General features: G+C 34.2%; 3 protein-coding genes across 3 annotated transcripts; 2 read left to right on the top strand and 1 right to left on the bottom strand.

The window, feature by feature from the left end:
- Positions 1-702: 702 nt before the first annotated feature.
- LOC109217192 lies at positions 703-4,051 on the top strand. The gene has a single exon (XM_019381417.1). The coding sequence runs from the start codon at positions 880-882 to the stop codon at positions 3,139-3,141; it is 2,262 nt and encodes a 753-aa protein (XP_019236962.1). The 5' UTR covers positions 703-879; the 3' UTR covers positions 3,142-4,051.
- An 8,467-nt stretch (positions 4,052-12,518) lies between these two features.
- Positions 12,519-13,490, bottom strand: LOC109217193 (probable calcium-binding protein CML36). The gene has a single exon (XM_019381418.1). It carries the CDS (start codon positions 13,390-13,392, stop codon positions 12,715-12,717), a length of 678 nt encoding a protein of 225 aa, XP_019236963.1. The 5' UTR covers positions 13,393-13,490; the 3' UTR covers positions 12,519-12,714.
- A 2,102-nt stretch (positions 13,491-15,592) lies between these two features.
- Positions 15,593-16,072, top strand: LOC109217187. Its single transcript, XM_019381412.1, has 2 exons — positions 15,593-15,852; positions 15,967-16,072. Exons 1-2 carry the CDS (start codon positions 15,593-15,595, stop codon positions 16,070-16,072), a joined length of 366 nt encoding a protein of 121 aa, XP_019236957.1.
- The last annotated feature ends 2,291 nt before the right edge of the window (positions 16,073-18,363 follow it).

Raw genomic sequence — 18,363 nt, 5'->3', positions numbered from 1 at the left:
GTTCATAGATCCTAATTCCTCAAATCTTTCACATAAGCTAACAAGCTATATATGGAGATCAATCTATTTTAAACTAGGGAAATTTTCATAACTATATTACTTAAAAAGGAGTAAAGACATCACCAAAGGATGTGGTGCAGGTAGTGGCGAAGTTAGAAATTTATCCAATGGTGTTCAAACTTAAAAGAAGTGAAAAAAATTCTTCGACAAAGGGTGTTCAATATATGTCATATACCTCTAAAATCTAATAATTTACCTATATACGCAGTGTAATTTTTCGACGAAGAGTGGTCAATTGACCACCCTTATGATAATGTAGCTTCGCCCATGGCTGTAGGGTAAGGGGCTGCTCCTCCCTTAACCAAAGGTTTCGGGTTCGAGCCCTGAGCATGGAAATTTTTTTTATAGGAAGCCCTACCCCCAAATGGGACCCTACCCGGCGCGAATCCGGATATAGTCGGGCTTTAATGCTGGTATCAAACACAAAGCGGAAAACCAAAAAAAAAAAAAAAAGAGTAAAGACCGGAATGTGTAAAAATTCCTTATTTATTCCTATAGAAAAAAATAGGAAAATTACAAAGAACATGCTCTGAAAGCTCATGCTCCAAGCGAGAGGATTTATTTACACTTAACCATAGTTTCGAATTCGAATCATAGAAATAGACAACCTTTTGATAGATAGTACATTACCTTTTTTATAGACTGTTTGATAGATTCTAGATTAAGTGCACATACATATATCTCTTAAACTTATTCAAGATATTATTTTGTACCCCTTTAATCTTACGGACGATTTTTACCCTTATTCTTAGAATTAACAGACCTCTACTCATTGTCTCCTCCATTCCACCAAGCTAAAAACCTCTGCTCAAAGCTTCAATGCTCTTAACTTTCAGAAGAACCAAACCCAACTTCACTCTGCACTTTGCTTCCAAGATTAAACCTTTTTCACTTCCAAAACTCCATCTTTCAACCCTTTCACAATCAGAAATCAAGAACCTCATATTCTCCAATTATAACCATGGAAAATTTCACAGCCTCCTCAAAGACATCATCTCTTTACCCTCTTTCCTCTTCACAGCTTGCCACAATCTCAAACCCCCAAATGACAATTACAATACTACCCCCCAACTCACTCTTGATTCTGTTTCAACCCATTTTTGCTCACTTCAAGAACTCTCTTTTCAGCTCTCTACGAACCAATTTGACATCAAAGATTGCAGCTTTATCATAGGTAAATCACTTGTGCTTCCTAATTTAAAGCTTAAAGTAGTTATTGAAGCTATTAGAATGGTTCTTGAAGTTATATATGATGATAGGTTTGTGACTTTTTGTTATGGTGGACGTGTTAATATGGGCCGACACACCGCGATTCGTTACCTTAAAAACTCTGTTGAGAACCCCAGTTGGTGGTTTACTGTTAATTTGAATCCTGCAAAGTTTGAAAATAAGCATGTTGTTAGGTTGTGTAGAGTTATGGAAGAGAAAATCGACGATGAAGCGTTGATTTATTTGATAAAAGGGTTGTTTGAATGTGATATAGTGAGTATTCGATTGGGTGGCTGTTATTTAGGTAGAGGGTTTCCTCAAGAATGTGGGTTGAGTTCAATTTTGATTAACATTTACTTTAATAGTTTTGATAAGGAGATTCAAGATTTAAGGCTTAAAACGAGTAGGGAGAATCCGAGAGTTGATGCTAATGAACTTGATGAGGGATATTCGGGAAACACTTTTTATAAGCCGTTGAAGATATATGCAGTTAGATATTTGGATGAGATATTGGTTATCACGTCGGGAACGAAGATGATGACTATGGATTTGAAGAGCAGACTTGTTCAGATTCTTGAGAAAGGTATGGAATTCGGTATTGATAAGGTTAGAACTGTTATTCATAGTGCTACGTCTGAGAAGATAGAATTTTTGGGAATGGAGCTTCGGGCAGTTACACCGTCTGTGTTGCACCCACCAATGTCACAAAAGGCGATTAGGGCGAGGAAGAAGTACCTCCGACAGAAAGAAGTTAGAGCTATGGAGTTGAGAAATGCTAAAGAGACTAATAGGAAGAAATTGGGAATGAAGATATTCAGCCATGTATTTAAGAAGTTGAAGCGTGGTAATGGTTTCAAAACTGATTTCTCAATTGAAAATGAAGTCAACCAAATTTTTGATTCTTGGGCTGAAGAGGTAATGCAAGATTTTTTAGAATCTGTCGATGAGCGTTGGGAATGGCACCGGATGCTCTCAGCTGGTGACTTCCTCTCTTTGAGAAGAATCAGAGATCAACTGCCGCGAGAACTAGTGGATTCTTATGACAACTTTCAAGAGCAAGTTGACAGGTACGTAAATCCTGTCAAAACAAAAAGGGTATTAGAGGAACAAGTAAAGAAAGCAGAGGAAGAAGAGGAAAGGAAATACTCTGATCAGACGATTGCAGATCTGACAAAGTTATGCATAAAAGTTGAGGCGCCCTTAGAAATTGTTAGGAAAGCAGTCAAACTGGTTGGATTCACAAATCATATGGGCCGTCCTAGGCCGATTAGTTTACTTATGGCTCTTGAAGATACTGATATTATCAAGTGGTATGCTGGTATAGGGAGAAGGTGGCTTGATTTCTTTTGCTGCTGCCACAACTTCAAAAAGTTGAAGATTATAGTATCTTATCATTTGAGATTCTCGTGCATCTTGACTTTAGCGGAGAAGCATGAATCCACGAAGCGGGAGGCAATCAGACATTACACCAAAGATCTGAAAGTTTCAAATGTTAATGGGGTTGAAGAAGTGTATTTTCCGACAGAAAGGGAAGTCAAAATGATGGGTGATAATGATCTTATTGATCCAAAGCCTGTAGATGTTTCTCTCGGAATGGCATTGATTAGATTAGCTTCTGATGAGCCCCCTTACCGATGTGCTGCTCATTTTTGCGACAGAAGAGATACAATTGTCTACCGGATTAGGTTACTTCAGAATCTTCTTAATTTGGATCCGTCGGATAGAAGTAAGTGGGTTCCGGGAATGGGCGCTGTACATCAGAGTCTGAGCAAGAGATGCATCCCTTTATGCTCAGACCATATTAGTGACTTGTACTTAGGTAGACTAACTTTGCAAGACACTGATTATACTTCTCTATTGCATGTGGATTAGTTGATATCCGACATTATTGCCGGAGTGGCATCAAGAATGCTGTAAACTACAGTTTTTATACAATGAGAATACACCCACTAAGTCGAAGAGGTATGGTTGATTACTGTGTTTTACTGCATATATTTCCTCGAGTAGGTTTGTTATCTACGTAACCTGCATAATCTTGTTAATCATGTTTTAAAGTTGGAGAAGTGTTAGATATAAAAAGAAGTCATCAATGAAGCACCTGTACAACCATGGTGCTGGGATTTTAGGAAACAATCACATCATTGGATTCTTTTTTCACAAGAGTTGAATACATACTTGGCTTACTGTTTATTGGTAAAGAAGGAAATGACTTGAATATGTTCTTGCTTTCAGAACTTTGAAACATTAAATATTGGCTGTAAATGTAATCACATGCTCTATCTAAAAGAAGAAAAGGTGGTGGCTTGTAATAACAACGTTCTAATAGTTGGCTTTGACAGGAGAGCATAATGTTTCCTACTAAAAGAACTGCCACGATACTGTGAACTAGTACTTACAGATTTACAGCCTCAGAGCCTTTCTTTTGTTTAGATGAAGTTCGATTATTTGTTTAAGCTCTGCTTTATTTCTGTGATAGAAGAAGAATGATTGGTCATAAGTGATTACGAGTTGATGAATAGGGAAACATTTCCGTAATTCTTTCAGTTGATGAGAAGGTGTGGTTCTGAAGATGTGATAGATATATCGGAATTTGAGATTCAAGTCTTTACTCTTTTCTTTTTTGTTTGAATCTTCATGTTAAATCTGCTCCTCTGGTGCTTGTACTTGTTAATTATCTAAGAACAAAAAGCTCCTTTTCTTTTTTGTTTGAATCTTCTTGTTAAATCTGCTCTTCTGGTGCTTGTACTTGTTAATTATCTAAGAACAAAAAGCTCCTTTTTAAGTTACTTTTCAGTAGGTATCCGTTTCTTTCATGTTTTATGTGGAGTTAGAATGGGTTCAGTATTGTGAAAAAATGACATATTTGGAACTTTGGATGCGAAGCCTCCTCTAGTATTACATATTTGGAACTTAGCTTTCGAATCACCCTCCTTTTGTTGGTAATATTTTGTTTGGTTGGTTCCTCTTGTTGGTAATATTACTTTCATGTCCTTCGAGTTTACCTTGATGGACCCAGAGGCATGTCTTAGTAATACAATGGTCTTTAGAAAATCAATAGTTTATTTAGAGCGATTTATGGCTCATTCGTTGCCACTGCTTCTCATCTTGTCTTTAGCCGAAGGTCTATCGGAAACTGCCTCTCTATCCTCCCAGGGTAGGGTTTAGGCCTTCGTACACAGTACCCTCCCCTGACCCCACTTGCAGGAACTCACTGGGTTTGTTGTTGTTGTATTTAGAGCGATTTATGGCAATTTTCTTCAAGGAAGAAATTAGTTCTTGGGTTCTTAAGTTGTGAATCTTTTGAGTTCTACAAGTATCACATTTAACTTGTAAATGCAGGCTGAACGAGTAGATTGATCATGATCATCCTTACTGTCCTTTGTGGATATCCCATGTACGGCACGGTTGTTGTATCTTTTATGTTTTTTATCTCTCATCTGTGGAAAGAGGGAATGATACATGGCGTGGTATACCTGATCATCTCGACTGCAATTCGAGTTGCATTTAGTTGGCAAGTCAGCGTCGGTAGCGACCTTCTCTGCCTTGCTTCTAGATCTTGAGTTGATCTTATGCTGTATGATAGAAGAAAAAGAGTTAGTCTTATACTCTTTCTATTCCTCTTACTTCGCCTATGTTTATTCACTTCATATTGAAGTATGTTTTAGTCACCTATTCTTATGGAGTGGATGTCTGTGTATGTTTCTAGTGTGTGCCTTGTGAATGTAGGTGTTTTTTGTCATCTAAGGATGTGGCCTACTTAGAAATTTGGTGGATAGAGTTTCCTGGTACCTGTTGCTGGTGTGAGCTAACAAGTATCCCGTGGAATTAATCGAGGTGCTCGCAAGCTGGACTAGAGTTATAGAAAAAATGTAGGTGAAACTTTTTACCAGCAAGCAAATTATTGTTCTCAAGTATATCTTGAGTTATACTTCAAAATTTATAGAAGAACTGGGATATAACTTTGATTATCATACTTCTAGATAAGAAATAGCCTTAGTCTATTGGTTTTGTGGAGTCTTAAGTGAACCTTTGACCTCCTAGAGCAAAATACAGCACATAACCAACACACCAACACACAATATATGTAAGTGGTGTCATTTTTTCCTACTTATCCGTTTGTGTGCAGTATTAATATATATATATTTAGTAAAATGTTTCAACGAAGCGGTGTCGCGTGACACTGCTTCGGTAAACGTGCATCCGCCCCTGAACTTGAACCCCAAACTACTACTACAAAAATACATGTTATTATTTAATTATAGACTTGATGAACCTATGCTCGAATTCACATAAAAAATTAGGTGCTCGTACTCCGTCTTCCTCGCATAAAATGGGACGGAGGAATTTGTGCATATATGTTCCTACCAAGAGCATTCATAAGGCCAGTCAACAGCATCGTGGTTGATCTAATCAAAGAGTATTTGACATTAAAAAGAAGACTAAGAAAAAGAAACTCAGGGTGTGTTTGGTACGAAGGAAAATATTTTTCGGAAAATATTTTTCAAAAAAATATTTCCCAATTTTCCCATGTTTGGTTTACTTAGATGTTTTGGAAAATATTTTTCTTATGAACTCATTTTTCTCCAATTGGAGGAAAATATTTCCTTATCAAGAGAAGAGAAAATATTTTCCAAAACTCCTTCTCAACCTTCCCTACCCTCACCAACCCACCCCACCCCCTCTCTACCAAAAAGGTTTTTTTTTCTTTTCAAATTTTCGTTTTTCCGTTACCACCCACCCTACTAACCCTCCACCTCACATCCCACACCCTCGCCCCACCCCCGCCCGCAAAAAAATATTATTTTTTTTACCTTTTTTTTTGTTGCAATTTCAAATTTCTGTTTTTTCATTTTTCTGCACCACCCACCCCAATACTTTTTTTTTGTAATTTCAAATTTTGTATTTTTGTTTTCTGACCCCCCCCCCTCCCCCCCAAAAAAAAATATTTTTTAATATATTTTTAGTTTTAGTTTTTTTATTTATCTGTTTAAAGGTTCAAAATTTTGCAAGTTCCAAGGTTATGAGTTCTGAGGTTTATGTGTTTGGAAGTTTACGGGTTAGAAATTCTGCGGTTTCGAAAGTTTATGAAAAATGTGGGTTCGAAAGGTTGTTGGTTTGGAAGTTTATGACTTCATGTTTATTATATCCAAATTATTGATGAATACTCTTGAGAAGTCATTTTCCTTAATTTGCGTACCAAACACCGGAAAATGAATAAGATTACTACTTGTTTTCCAAGAAAACATTTTCTTAGAAAATATTTTCCACGGGAAACATTTTCCATTATACCAAACACACCCTCATTGTACTTCTTTTTCATAGAATCCAACAATCCCGAATGCCGAAGAAGGGGCATTTGCATCTATACCCGTTTTTTGTGCCACGTTTTAACTTGTGCCCGCTTTGCAAAAAAATTGCAAGCGTACCCGCTTTTTCGCATAACTTTAGCATACGGGGCTGAAGTAGCAAAGGCAATCACGCAAAACTTCAGCATTCTACTAGCCGGGCCTGAAGTTCAGCGCTAAAGCTGGGGAACTTCAGCTCTAGAGCTGAAGTTTTTGTCTTTGTAACTGGGAAACTTCAGCTCTAGAACTGAAGTTTTTGTCTTCGTAACTAGGAAACTTCAGCTCTTGTTTGTTTATAATTTCATTTGCCACACCATCTTGACCAAACTGAAAGAATACATAAAGCTGAACAAGCACTTCCACTTTAAAATTAAAATATTGAACCAACTCTTCTGCTTGAAGTTTTTTAGTCCTTAAATTGAAATTGAAGAGCTGCAGATTAATCCATAGCGATCCAACCAGCTACGGAGTATTAGTTAGTAATGCGAAATACTGTGAGAAACCTAACCATTGCCAACAGTATATTTTTACAAGTTTATTATCGCGATTGCAATACCAGATATTGCATCGAGTAGGCCCACTAAGAAGTTTTTCATTCGCAAATTGCAAGTTTATTCAGATGTATAAGTTGGCGTGAAAATTTATAGAACTCACTGGAGAAATAAGAAGAAGCAGAAAGGGATGAACCTTACTTCTGGAAAAAGAAAAGATAAAACTTTGAGGAGGAGAAGGAGGAGGAGAAAGGGAGCTGAAATTGTTTAAAAAGTGGGTACAAGTTAAAAGTTTTTAAAAAAATGAGTATAGGTTAAATGGGGGCGACCAAATAGAGCGCCCCGTGCAATTTTTACGCCGAAGAAACCATCTTTTATAGCAAACATTTTGACTTGAAAGGGAAAATGACAAAAATGATCTAGTAGGTTCAAAGTAGTCCCCTATAAGTATGAAATGGGCTATTTTGGTCCTTTAAGTTTGTCAAAAATTGATATTTTTGGTCTACGTCAAATATTTAAAACAGGAACTGCACTAGACACCAAAAAGTACCAAAAAATAGCAATATTTACACAATAGTTGCACTGAACTCTAGAAATAGATTTTAAAAAATAGTAAAAACTACAAAAAAAATTTACCTCTAAATGTAAGTTATCGCTAATTTTCTTTCTTTTGACAAGTTCCCGTCAAATCTAACAAACAAAGTTCATTAAATATTTGACGGAGACTAAAAATGTTAACTTTTAACAAACATAAAAGACTAAAACTGCTCTGTAGATACTTAAGGTACTATTTTAAACCTACCCTCAAACATAAGTGACCATTTTTGTCAATAATAAGTCCTTTTTGGTTCTTTAAATTGCACCTTATATATCTTTTTACCAAGTTGGCAAGTTTGAGTCGACTTTCTAATTATTGCGGGAGGAAGACAACAAGTATTTCATAGAATAAGTCGAAGTGCGCACAAGATGACTCGGACCCCACTAATAAAAAAAATAAACAACATACATATGAAAATTGATAGGTTTGGTTTTAGTTCACATCTGTTGTCATTTTGTTATCATGTTGGCCAAAGACTTTAAACTAGGAGTACTTTTAGTTGATAACTTTGCCAACTACTTCGACTGTACCATAGAAAAAACCAATTCAAAAAGGCCCCTCTTTTCTTTTTGGCATTTAGTATTTGAACTCATTTGCTAGATTAACTTGGATTAGCGCCGGATAAAATCCACTGAGTAAAAAAGGGCAGACCGTAACAAAGTATCTCGCGCTCACGCGGGGTACGAAAAAGAGTCGCACCTCAAAAAGGCGTGACACAAACATCTTTAACTCGAACCCGTAACCTATGGATTATATGGGACAACTTACCGTTGTTCAAAAGCTTTCGTCGAGCTAAGGACTCAAACCTTAGGTCTTGTAACAACAAGGATAGAAGAATCCTATCCATCATGCCAGACCCCTCGATCGCGACTTAGATCTTATCAATACAAAGAAACATGTATTACATTTTTGCACCTAAAACAGAAAGCAGTTATTCCATGGAAATATTGATTCCCCTAAAGTCCAAAATACACACTATTAGCTGTCACATCTTTTATCTTTTAATTCCAAGCCAATTGGTGAAGAAAAGTCTCGGCTGTATTTTTTGTCTTTTTACTAACTCCCTACGAAGTTTCATGGAAGCTAAAGACTGATCCAAAAACAAGAAACATCAAAAAATTTATTTTATTGTAATAAAGTTATTAATTATTTTTATACTAAAAAGTTACTTATATTGACCGAAATATCATAAGAGTCGCAAATAATTAATTATAACCAAAGAATTACTCGACTTTACTTAAATATCCAGAACGTCAAAGAAAGAAAACAAAAGAGACAATTTCCATCATATATAGGTAAAGCTGCTATAAAAAAAATGTTTACTATCTTTTCGAGATCTAGGCGAAGTTGAATGACTTTTTTTTATTAAAAAATGTTTAAACGAATTTAAGGCAAAAAAATAAAATTTGAGTAATCATCTATGAATTTACCTAGAAGTAAGGTAGTAGCAGTTGGAAAAAACACTCCGTTTCTTGGAAAATAGTCTTGGATTTTCTGATCTGTTAGTCCAAACAAGGCTCCCAATAATATCCTTTTTATGACTATATTTATATATTTATGTGTTTAATTATTTATTTTCGAAATGGTTGCCACAATTGAATAACGTTTACGTATAACTTGTCTCATATCACAAATGTTAGAAACTTCCCTTATTTTAATTTTTGTTTAACAATTTTCTTAAATTCACAATCGTTGAATTCTTCTTTGTTGTGCTTTAGGTAACTAAAAATAAAAACAATTCAGAGAAGTTCTTTTTTATGTTTCTACCATATATCTCGGGTTCGAACTCTGGAAATAATAAAATCTTGGTAGGAAGGGTTTTTCTCTTTTATTGGCCTTATGCAGCATGAAGTCAAATTAGTCTGGCTCTATGCGGTATCGAATACCGAGTGAGAAACCAAAAAAGTTCTTTAATCAATCATAAAGAAAGCCTTCCGTAATATAGCTTATTATTTAATTCAAATACAACTTATTCTTAGACATTCTCTCATTCATTCGTACGACCTCTTAATTATCAGCATTAAGAAAATATAAAATCATGTTATTATATTACCACAGTTACGTATGGTGGCAGCATGTTCAGTCATGCTAATAAAATATTTTCAGCTGTACAATTAGAAGTAACGTAATGAAGATGTGAACCTATAAACAAATTGATTAGGGTACGTATAATCCTTATGGGAAATAATTGGAAATTGAGTATAACTTCAGGTTACTTTAACGATAAAAGATAACTATATTTAATAGTATTGATCGGTAACCTAAAATAAATAAAGTAGTAAATAGTAACATATACATATAACATAATTTACATTGATGTTGTAAAATATTTATTATGTTGTCAGTGCATATATTCTTTGAGCCGAGGCTCTACCCGATTTGTGTACACACTACCATTATCAGACCTCACTCGTCAAATTATGCTAAATTTATTGTTATTGTTACAGCGCATACAACTTAAATAAAACTTTAAAGCTATTTGAATCTCGATTTGTGGAAAAAAAACCTTCTCGTTTCTTGAGGTTGGGTCAAATTATCATTATTATATTGTTTATTTACGATGCTCAATGAAATCTCCAAGATCATTGCAGTTGTTCCTAGATATTTATTTGGCCATTTATTAAGTTTTTTTTGCTAATTACAGAACATGCCAGCATGTGACACGGATCAATCTAGGAGCATATAAATTCCTAGTTAGTCCATTTGACCATGTGGCTTCAAGTTCTTTTTGTCAAGAAATAGGACTCTTGTTATACACAAACATCAACTTATGCCTAAATTTGAGATCCTATATGACCATAGGCGGATTCAGAAGTTAAATTTTATGGGTTTAACTTTTAAGATTTTAGTATTGCACTCGTTATATTCTAAAGTTATAGGTTCATATCTACTTTTTTTACAATTTTAATAATTTTTTATGTATAAATTTGTACTCTACGTTAAAAGTTATGGGTTCAATTGAACACGTCGTCAATACACTACATCCGCCCTTGCAATATGGCATCCTTGACAAAAGGGCGTGTTGAACGGATCGGACATATTTCTAGATTGGCAAATTTTGAAAGAAGCGGCACATATAATATTGTCGGTGAATCCTACATCGTAAAGACTAGAGACGAAAGAAAATTGAAACGCTATAAGACATAATATAAGTTCACATGGCACGTATCATTTTGGCATGATACGTGAGATCTGTTGGATCAAAGCAGACGATATGTTTCTGTAGCAGCTCAAGGCTATAGCACGTATTATCTGCTTTGGTCGAACAGACCCAATAAATTTGTGGTTAGACTATACACGCCATTATTTAGCAAAATAATACAAGCTAAATATCAAATATGCTGAAATCATTTGCGCAAAATTCTACATACACCAATATTAAAAATATGCAATGTCTCGTGATTGAACGATACGTAAAATTCCCAAACATTCTTTGAGATAATTGAATTAGTATATAGTTACTACTCCCTTTTACGTGGATGGTAAAAGTCTAAAAGATAAGGAAGTGATATGACAATTTTCTTTGATCTTATCGTTTCCCCGACAGATTTAACCACTCATCTTACTTTGAAAAGGAAATTTACAAATCTAATGATCTATCCTTTAAGACTTAGAATTTAAATTATATATTCGTTTGGCTCGTAGTTAAAGTTATGTCAGGGTCATATTGTAATATTAAGATTAATAATCTTAGAATTGTTAAGTACGTGCTAATATTTTTTTTACTGATATCCAAATATTGCTAATACTGTATTAGTATCTCATGTTGAATTCAGTATAAAAGAATATTAGAATTATTGTAACGCTCCGGACTTTAGATAGAATTTCACATTGGCAAGTTCAGTGGGTTTGGAGGGAGTTTTCAACACGGGAGATACGGGTTCGATCCCCCCTCAATGTCTTCTGGGTCTGAGCCTGTCGCACGGGGCTTGCCTAGTGCGATTTACATCCCCTGTGTGGTTTGCAGGCTATTACACAGTGGGGGGTTTACCCAGTGCGCACAGAGTGCTCACCCGAAGGGCAGAGGCTGTGGCAGAGGCTGTAGCGGCTGCGGGTTTTCCTGAGGTTCCAAAAAAACACAAAATGGATGTTAGGTATATAAGTTAACAAGCCTTAAATCCTAATGACGCGTTTTAAACCGTGAAGCCTAGGCTCAGAGCGGACAATATGACTAGCAGGCTGGGCTGTTACAATTATGATATTAAAAGAATGTTGGTATTCTTTATATCGAAGATTATATAAATCCAACTAAGAATTTCTACATCCAAATTATAAAATAAATCACGGTAAATATTCGAACTTAAATATAAAGAACTTTTAAGCCATCAATAGTACAATTATTATTGTGCCTCATCCCGAACAAGTTAATATCTATTATATAAATCATCACTTCTTTTGTTAAGCTTAACTCATATCTAAGCTATATGTATATTGTTATAATATATTATTTGCATTATTTTCTAAATTGACAAATTACACTTACTAAGCATAATTATTTATTGTTGCAGGTTTCTTTAACTTGATTGTGTAAAAACCTTTTTGCACGATCTCGGTGTATATAAATTCAAAGGATCAGGATTACAAGAGACATATATATCTATTAACACTCCATATATATTTTAATTTATGTAAACTAATTTTTTGTTACTTTGTATCAAACAAAGTATTATATTAAAAATAATATAATTTAAATATTTTCCGGGCACACAAATATATTTATAAATTATATCGAAATAAGAAAAGATCCCAAAAAGGAACAATACTATGCTAGTAATTATAGAATCTAAAGAGATATAAAGCATCCAATGCTTAATATATGATGGGTTAAAAAGGATGGAATTTGTTCTCATTTTATATATAATAATATAGACAGCTCGATAAAACTTCCAAATATAGATCAATCCTAGCCGTTAGATTAACCCAATCAAGAGTGCTAATTGATCCCAACCCTTGATTAAACACAAACCCATTTTTCCAAAAAAAAAAAAACAAAAAAAAAGACTTTTTTTCTTCATCTCTGCTGTTCCATCATAAGGCAAAAGTCCTCAAAGCAGACGAACCCATCTCCATTTTTATCCACGCTTCTTATCATGCGCCTACTATCCTCTAACGTGCACCGCGCATCTCCGATCATTCTAAACACGTTGAACAATTCCTCGGCGGTTATTTTGCCGTCGTGATCAGCATCAAAAAAATCAAACGCATCTCTCATCTCGTCTCCACCGTCTTCCGCCGTCGTCGCCTCCGGAAGCTCAAACGCCGAGCTAATAATCCCAAAATCCTCTAAAGTTATACATCCATCACCGTTCTTATCCACTTCATTCAACAACGATATCAGCTCCTCCTCACTCGGCGGCGATTTACCACCAACTCGGCTCAAAATCGCCTCGAGCTGTTCCTTCCTTATTTTACCATCGCCGTCGCCGTCGATGAGTGAAAATGCTTGGACTAGTTCGGAGTAGACGCCGGAGTTAGAAATCTCCTCCGACGACCAATCATCGGCGGAGATCTCGTTGGATAACGTCGTCGGCAAAACGCTCGTAGGAGTAGAGAGACCGTTGTACGGCTTGTGAAGGGAATTTTCCGACGATGTTGTACCGGAGCTGAAAGACGGATCATCGGATCGGGAAATGGAGCGGTTTTTTTTGGTCTTGAAGAACTTTTTCGGCAAGTTTTTGATGAGCTTCATAGTTAAGAATTTGCAGAGAGAAAAGAGAGTTGGTGCGAGGAAAGAAAGAGGAAGAAGCGGAGGTTAAATGGAGGGAAGAGTAGGAATCCATAGTAAGCTTCGAGGAAGCTTCGTAGAGAGAGAAAGAGAAGATTTGAAGAGTATTTATTGGAGGGTTTTTTTTTTTTTTTTTTTTGGTGCAAATTGGAGGGTTGTTTTTTGGTAGTTTGCAAATACTCTCCTGATACTCTGGAGCATATTTTTTTTTTAATTTATTTTTGCATAGTCTAAAATCAATTAAGATTATCATTAGTAGAGAGAGAAAGAGAAGATTTGCAGAGTATTTTTTTTTTTTTTTTTTTGGTGCAAATTGGAGGGTTGTTTTGTTTGGTAGTTTGCAAATACTCTCCTGATACTCTGGAGCATTTTTTTTTAATTTATTTTTGCATAGTCTAAAATCAATTAAGATTATCATTAGTAACTAATTATCTATTAACAAGATATATGTAATATGATGAGATTGATTAAATTAATCTATCATTAACAAGATTTCTCGAATTCGAGATGAAAAAATTTTTGATAGGAAGAGTTTTTTTTTTTAATAAATCCTACGTGACGCAAATCCAGATTAATTAAAGTCCTAATGTGTGTATCGGATATCTGGTGAAAAATAAAAATATAATAATAATTACATATCTAGTAATCGTATCTAGTAGCGTTAATTTAAGTTATATACATTATCCGTGTAAAATTAATAGAATTTTTCGATCATTATTCTTTCCCTCTCATTTTAGGAATGTTTTTCACCTGGCAGGTAGTTTAATAAACAAAAAAATAATAATACATAAGTCAAATATATACAAACTATCAAGATTATCCTTTCAAATGAGCGATAATGAAAGTTTCACGTGTCTTTTCATTAAAAACTGAAGTTTCACACCTTAAATTTAATCATTCTTATTAAGACGAAACTTGTTTAGAGGTTGTTTGGTTATCGAGATTATAGTTATAATTCGGGAATAAAAAATGAGAATATACTTATCTCATATTTAGTTATAAATATTAGCTAATACCAGTACAAATTTTATATAAAAAAATCTTGATAGGAAGAGTTTTTTTTTTTAATAAGTCCTACGCGACGCGAATCCAGATTAATTAAAGTCCTAATGTGTGTATCGAATATCGGGTGAAAAATAAAAATATAATAATAATTACATATCTAGTAATCGTATCTAGTAGCGTTAATTTAAGTTATATACATTATCCGTGTAAAACTAATAGAATTTTTCGATCATTATTCTTTCCCTCTCATTTTAGGAATGTTTTTCACCTGGCAGGTAGTTTAATAAACAAAAAAATAATAATACATAAGTCAAATATATACAAACTATCAAGATTATCCTTTCAAACGAGCGATAATGAAAGTTTCACGTGTCTTTTCATTAAAAACTGAAGTTTCACACCTTAAATTTAATCATTCTTATTAAGACGAAACTTGTTTAGAGGTTGTTTGGTTATCGAGATTATAGTTATAATTCGGGAATAAAAAATGAGAATATACTTATCTCATATTTAGTTATAAATATTAACTAATACCAGTACAAATTTTATATCAACACGATGATATCAACTATTCACATTAAATGGAAATAACAACTCAAAATTATAATCTATGAAACGACGTAAGTATTTTAAGTAACGGAAAATATATTTGGCCAAACGAAGAATGGCCCAAATGTCCAGAATGGGGGTATAATGGTAACTTCGCACGGCTTTTGAGGGCATAATAGATATTTGTGCATTTTCGTTTTCCATATATACCCTTTGGCAGATTTTTCGTTTTAAATTAATTTTTTTCAACAATTCTCTCTCACTAATTTAATTGTCTTACCTTCCCAAGATGCATGCTTCATCAATTTCTATAAAGCACATATACATATACTATACTAATTAAACGAAATACACTAAAATTTACATATACTATACCAATTAATCGAAATACACTAAAATATACAGATAATATATTAGAGGAAATACATTTAACAATTAGAAAAGATACGTATAAAAATTAAACTACTGATATTTATGGTTAAAGTGGTCACTTTCTAACCCTAAACACTTAATATATTTGGCCGAACCTAAAAAGCTTTTCCAGCCCCCATTTTTCTATCTTTGTTTTCTCCTTCTTCATCTCTTATCTTTCTTAGGGTTAGATTAAGGAATGGACCACAGGAAGAGGAATAATGCTTCGAAAGTTTATGTAGTGTTTCGTGGTAAGAGGCCTGGATTGTACAATTCTTGGCATCGGTGTGCTCCTATGGTTATTGGTGTCAAGGGCAGCATCTTCAAGGCCTTCAAAACGTATGATGAAGCCATAGCAGCTTTTAATGAGTTTAGAAATGGATCTCAAACTGATAATATATCGGCATCTAAGGTGTATGTGGTATTTCGTGGTAAAAAGCCAGGATTATACAACTCTTGGTGTGAGTGTGCTCCCTTGGTTATAGGTTTCTAAGGAAGCATTTTCAAGTCTTACAAATCTTATGATGAAGCAGTAGCAGCATTCAATGAATTACAAAAAGAAAATGTTTACAGTGAAGAACAATCTTCAAATTCGTGTGTTGATGAAAGTGCTATGTCATCTGTGTTGTTAGCTGGAATGTTTGTAGGGATGAAAATTTCAAAAAATTGTTCAGTTTGATTATTGTTTATTTTGGTTATTATCAGTTTGATTGTTTAGTTTGATGTGTTACTGGTTGCCGCATTCAATCTCTGTAGAATAGATGCCAAAGCCTTTGTCTTTTGTACTCCATGTTGGAATGAAATAAGAATATAATTTTTTTTTTTAAATATTTTGAAATGAACTGAATGTTTTAATTTGTCTATATTGCTGGAACCTTGTAAGTGCCAAAGTGTTATCATTTTGAACTTGTTTTAATCCCTACTACATTGATTCATAAGCACTCAACTATCTTCAAGTACTCATCAACTATCTCCATAAGTTCAGTATGTGCTATATTTTGCATCTTGAAGTACTAAACTATCTTCATAATTATTGACAATACATTTTCCTATTTGTCCAGTGTTGTTGTCATAAGTTGAATGTGCTATATAATTTGGAAAATAAATTGACCAATTTTAGAGTACTTAATTAATCTTTACAAATGTTATTATTAGTACTTTCATTTCATTAGGCATCAAACGAACAGTTGGAATATTGAAGACAATAGGACTGTTTTGTTAACTTTAATCAAACGATCATTATGGCTCGCTGTTTTTAGAAGGGTTTTCTATACCCTTTTGTTGTATCATCAAACTCTATTCTTGCTAATACAAGACTCCAGGTAATCTGGAAAAAGTTCATAAAAAAATATGAAATATAAAAAAGATTCAAAACATAATAATAATTTCCTTCATTAATACGAGATTGAGTGATAACATCACCAATACATAACTTGAAAAATAAAAACATCAACATAGGGGGTAGAAAACTTCATAGACGAACAAACACATAATCAAAAAGAAATGAAATAAATCTTCATAATGCATGGACTACTCAATATTCTGGTTCACTGAAAGAGACTTTGAGGTCTTGGATGCGGACTCGGTATCACTAGTGATAACAATGATAGAATTGCCCTTAGCTCCATTCTGGACGGATGGTGTGGGCATATCGTCAAGCATAGTATAGAGCGAAATAAGCCGATGCTCTTCCAACATGACACTCTTGAGGTAATCAATGCTACTATCACGAACCACCCTCTCAATCAACTCTGTAACCTCACGCTTCAGCTTGGTGTAATCACGCTTCAGATCTTGGTACAAGATGTTATGACTCACAGGTGAGCCATGCAGCGGTTGTTCAACAGGTTTCTTTGTCGGGGTCTTATCCATCTTTATGCTTAGTAGTATTTCTAGTTTGATTATCTTATGTAGGTTTACCATATTTTCAGAAAAATATATAGGGAGGATTATAATCTCTTTTCACTTCTCGGTAGGAATTAAAGTCTCTTTGTAGAGACCCTAGGCAACCATTACACTTCCCAATAGCAGCCCCTTTCCACTCCTCCATGCATCCATTGCACTTCCTAGTAGCCCCTTACACTCCTTCATGCAACCATTACATCTCCAGTAGTATATTTCACTCCTCTATGCACCATTATACTCCTCCATGACTACAATTAATTATAGAAGCTTGTCTTTAATTTATCCATCCGCTTATACAGATTGTTTTGGTTTTATTTTATTTTTTAAAATTCTGCCATATAGTGAAAGTGCACTTCTTAGGTTTTATCTCATATAGTCTTACCTTAGAAGACTTGATTAATCCATGTAAAGATTGTATAATATGGCCCACGTGAGTATTTTGATTTAATATAAATATAATTTTTTGTTAAATTAATATTTGGATAAATTAGGGTAAGTTAATTATGATTATAACTCCCCACTAACCCACTTTGATGGAAAGTGGAAAATAACCGATGGTCACTCTCTCTGCCTAGCGTAACTCCATCATATTGTATCCTTACAAAGATTATTTGATCCTTGTTTAGGTTTAGGTTTAGGTTTACGTTCTCTTTTGATTTAGGTTCGTTTAGGTTTACGTTTAGGTTTAGGTTTTGATTAATGAGCAAATTAATGTCGATTTTTAAACTTTTTTGGAAAAAAGAAAATAATCTTCATAGTCTTGTTCTTGTTTGTAAAATGATAGAAAAAAATTGGGGGACTTCTGCACTGTTTAATGACTTCCCAATTTTAATTGGCTATTTATAAAATATTAGTCTTCTGGAAATAAAAAAAAATATAACAATAATAAATGGAAAAAAAACACAAACAATATTATAAAGAACAATCATATTAATCCATTACTACGATCTATTTGAAGTCATTACATATAACTAAAGAGATGAAATTATCAAGCTAAGCATTAGTTAATCCTAGCTCTTCAACAGAGAAGATTACAACCCCTGATGTAGCCTCAACTAGTTCAAA

Source organism: Nicotiana attenuata, unplaced genomic scaffold, assembly GCF_001879085.1.
Source record: "Nicotiana attenuata strain UT unplaced genomic scaffold, NIATTr2, whole genome shotgun sequence".
Taxonomy (NCBI): Eukaryota; Viridiplantae; Streptophyta; class Magnoliopsida; order Solanales; family Solanaceae; genus Nicotiana; species Nicotiana attenuata.
This window is presented reverse-complemented; position numbering and strand designations above follow the sequence as displayed.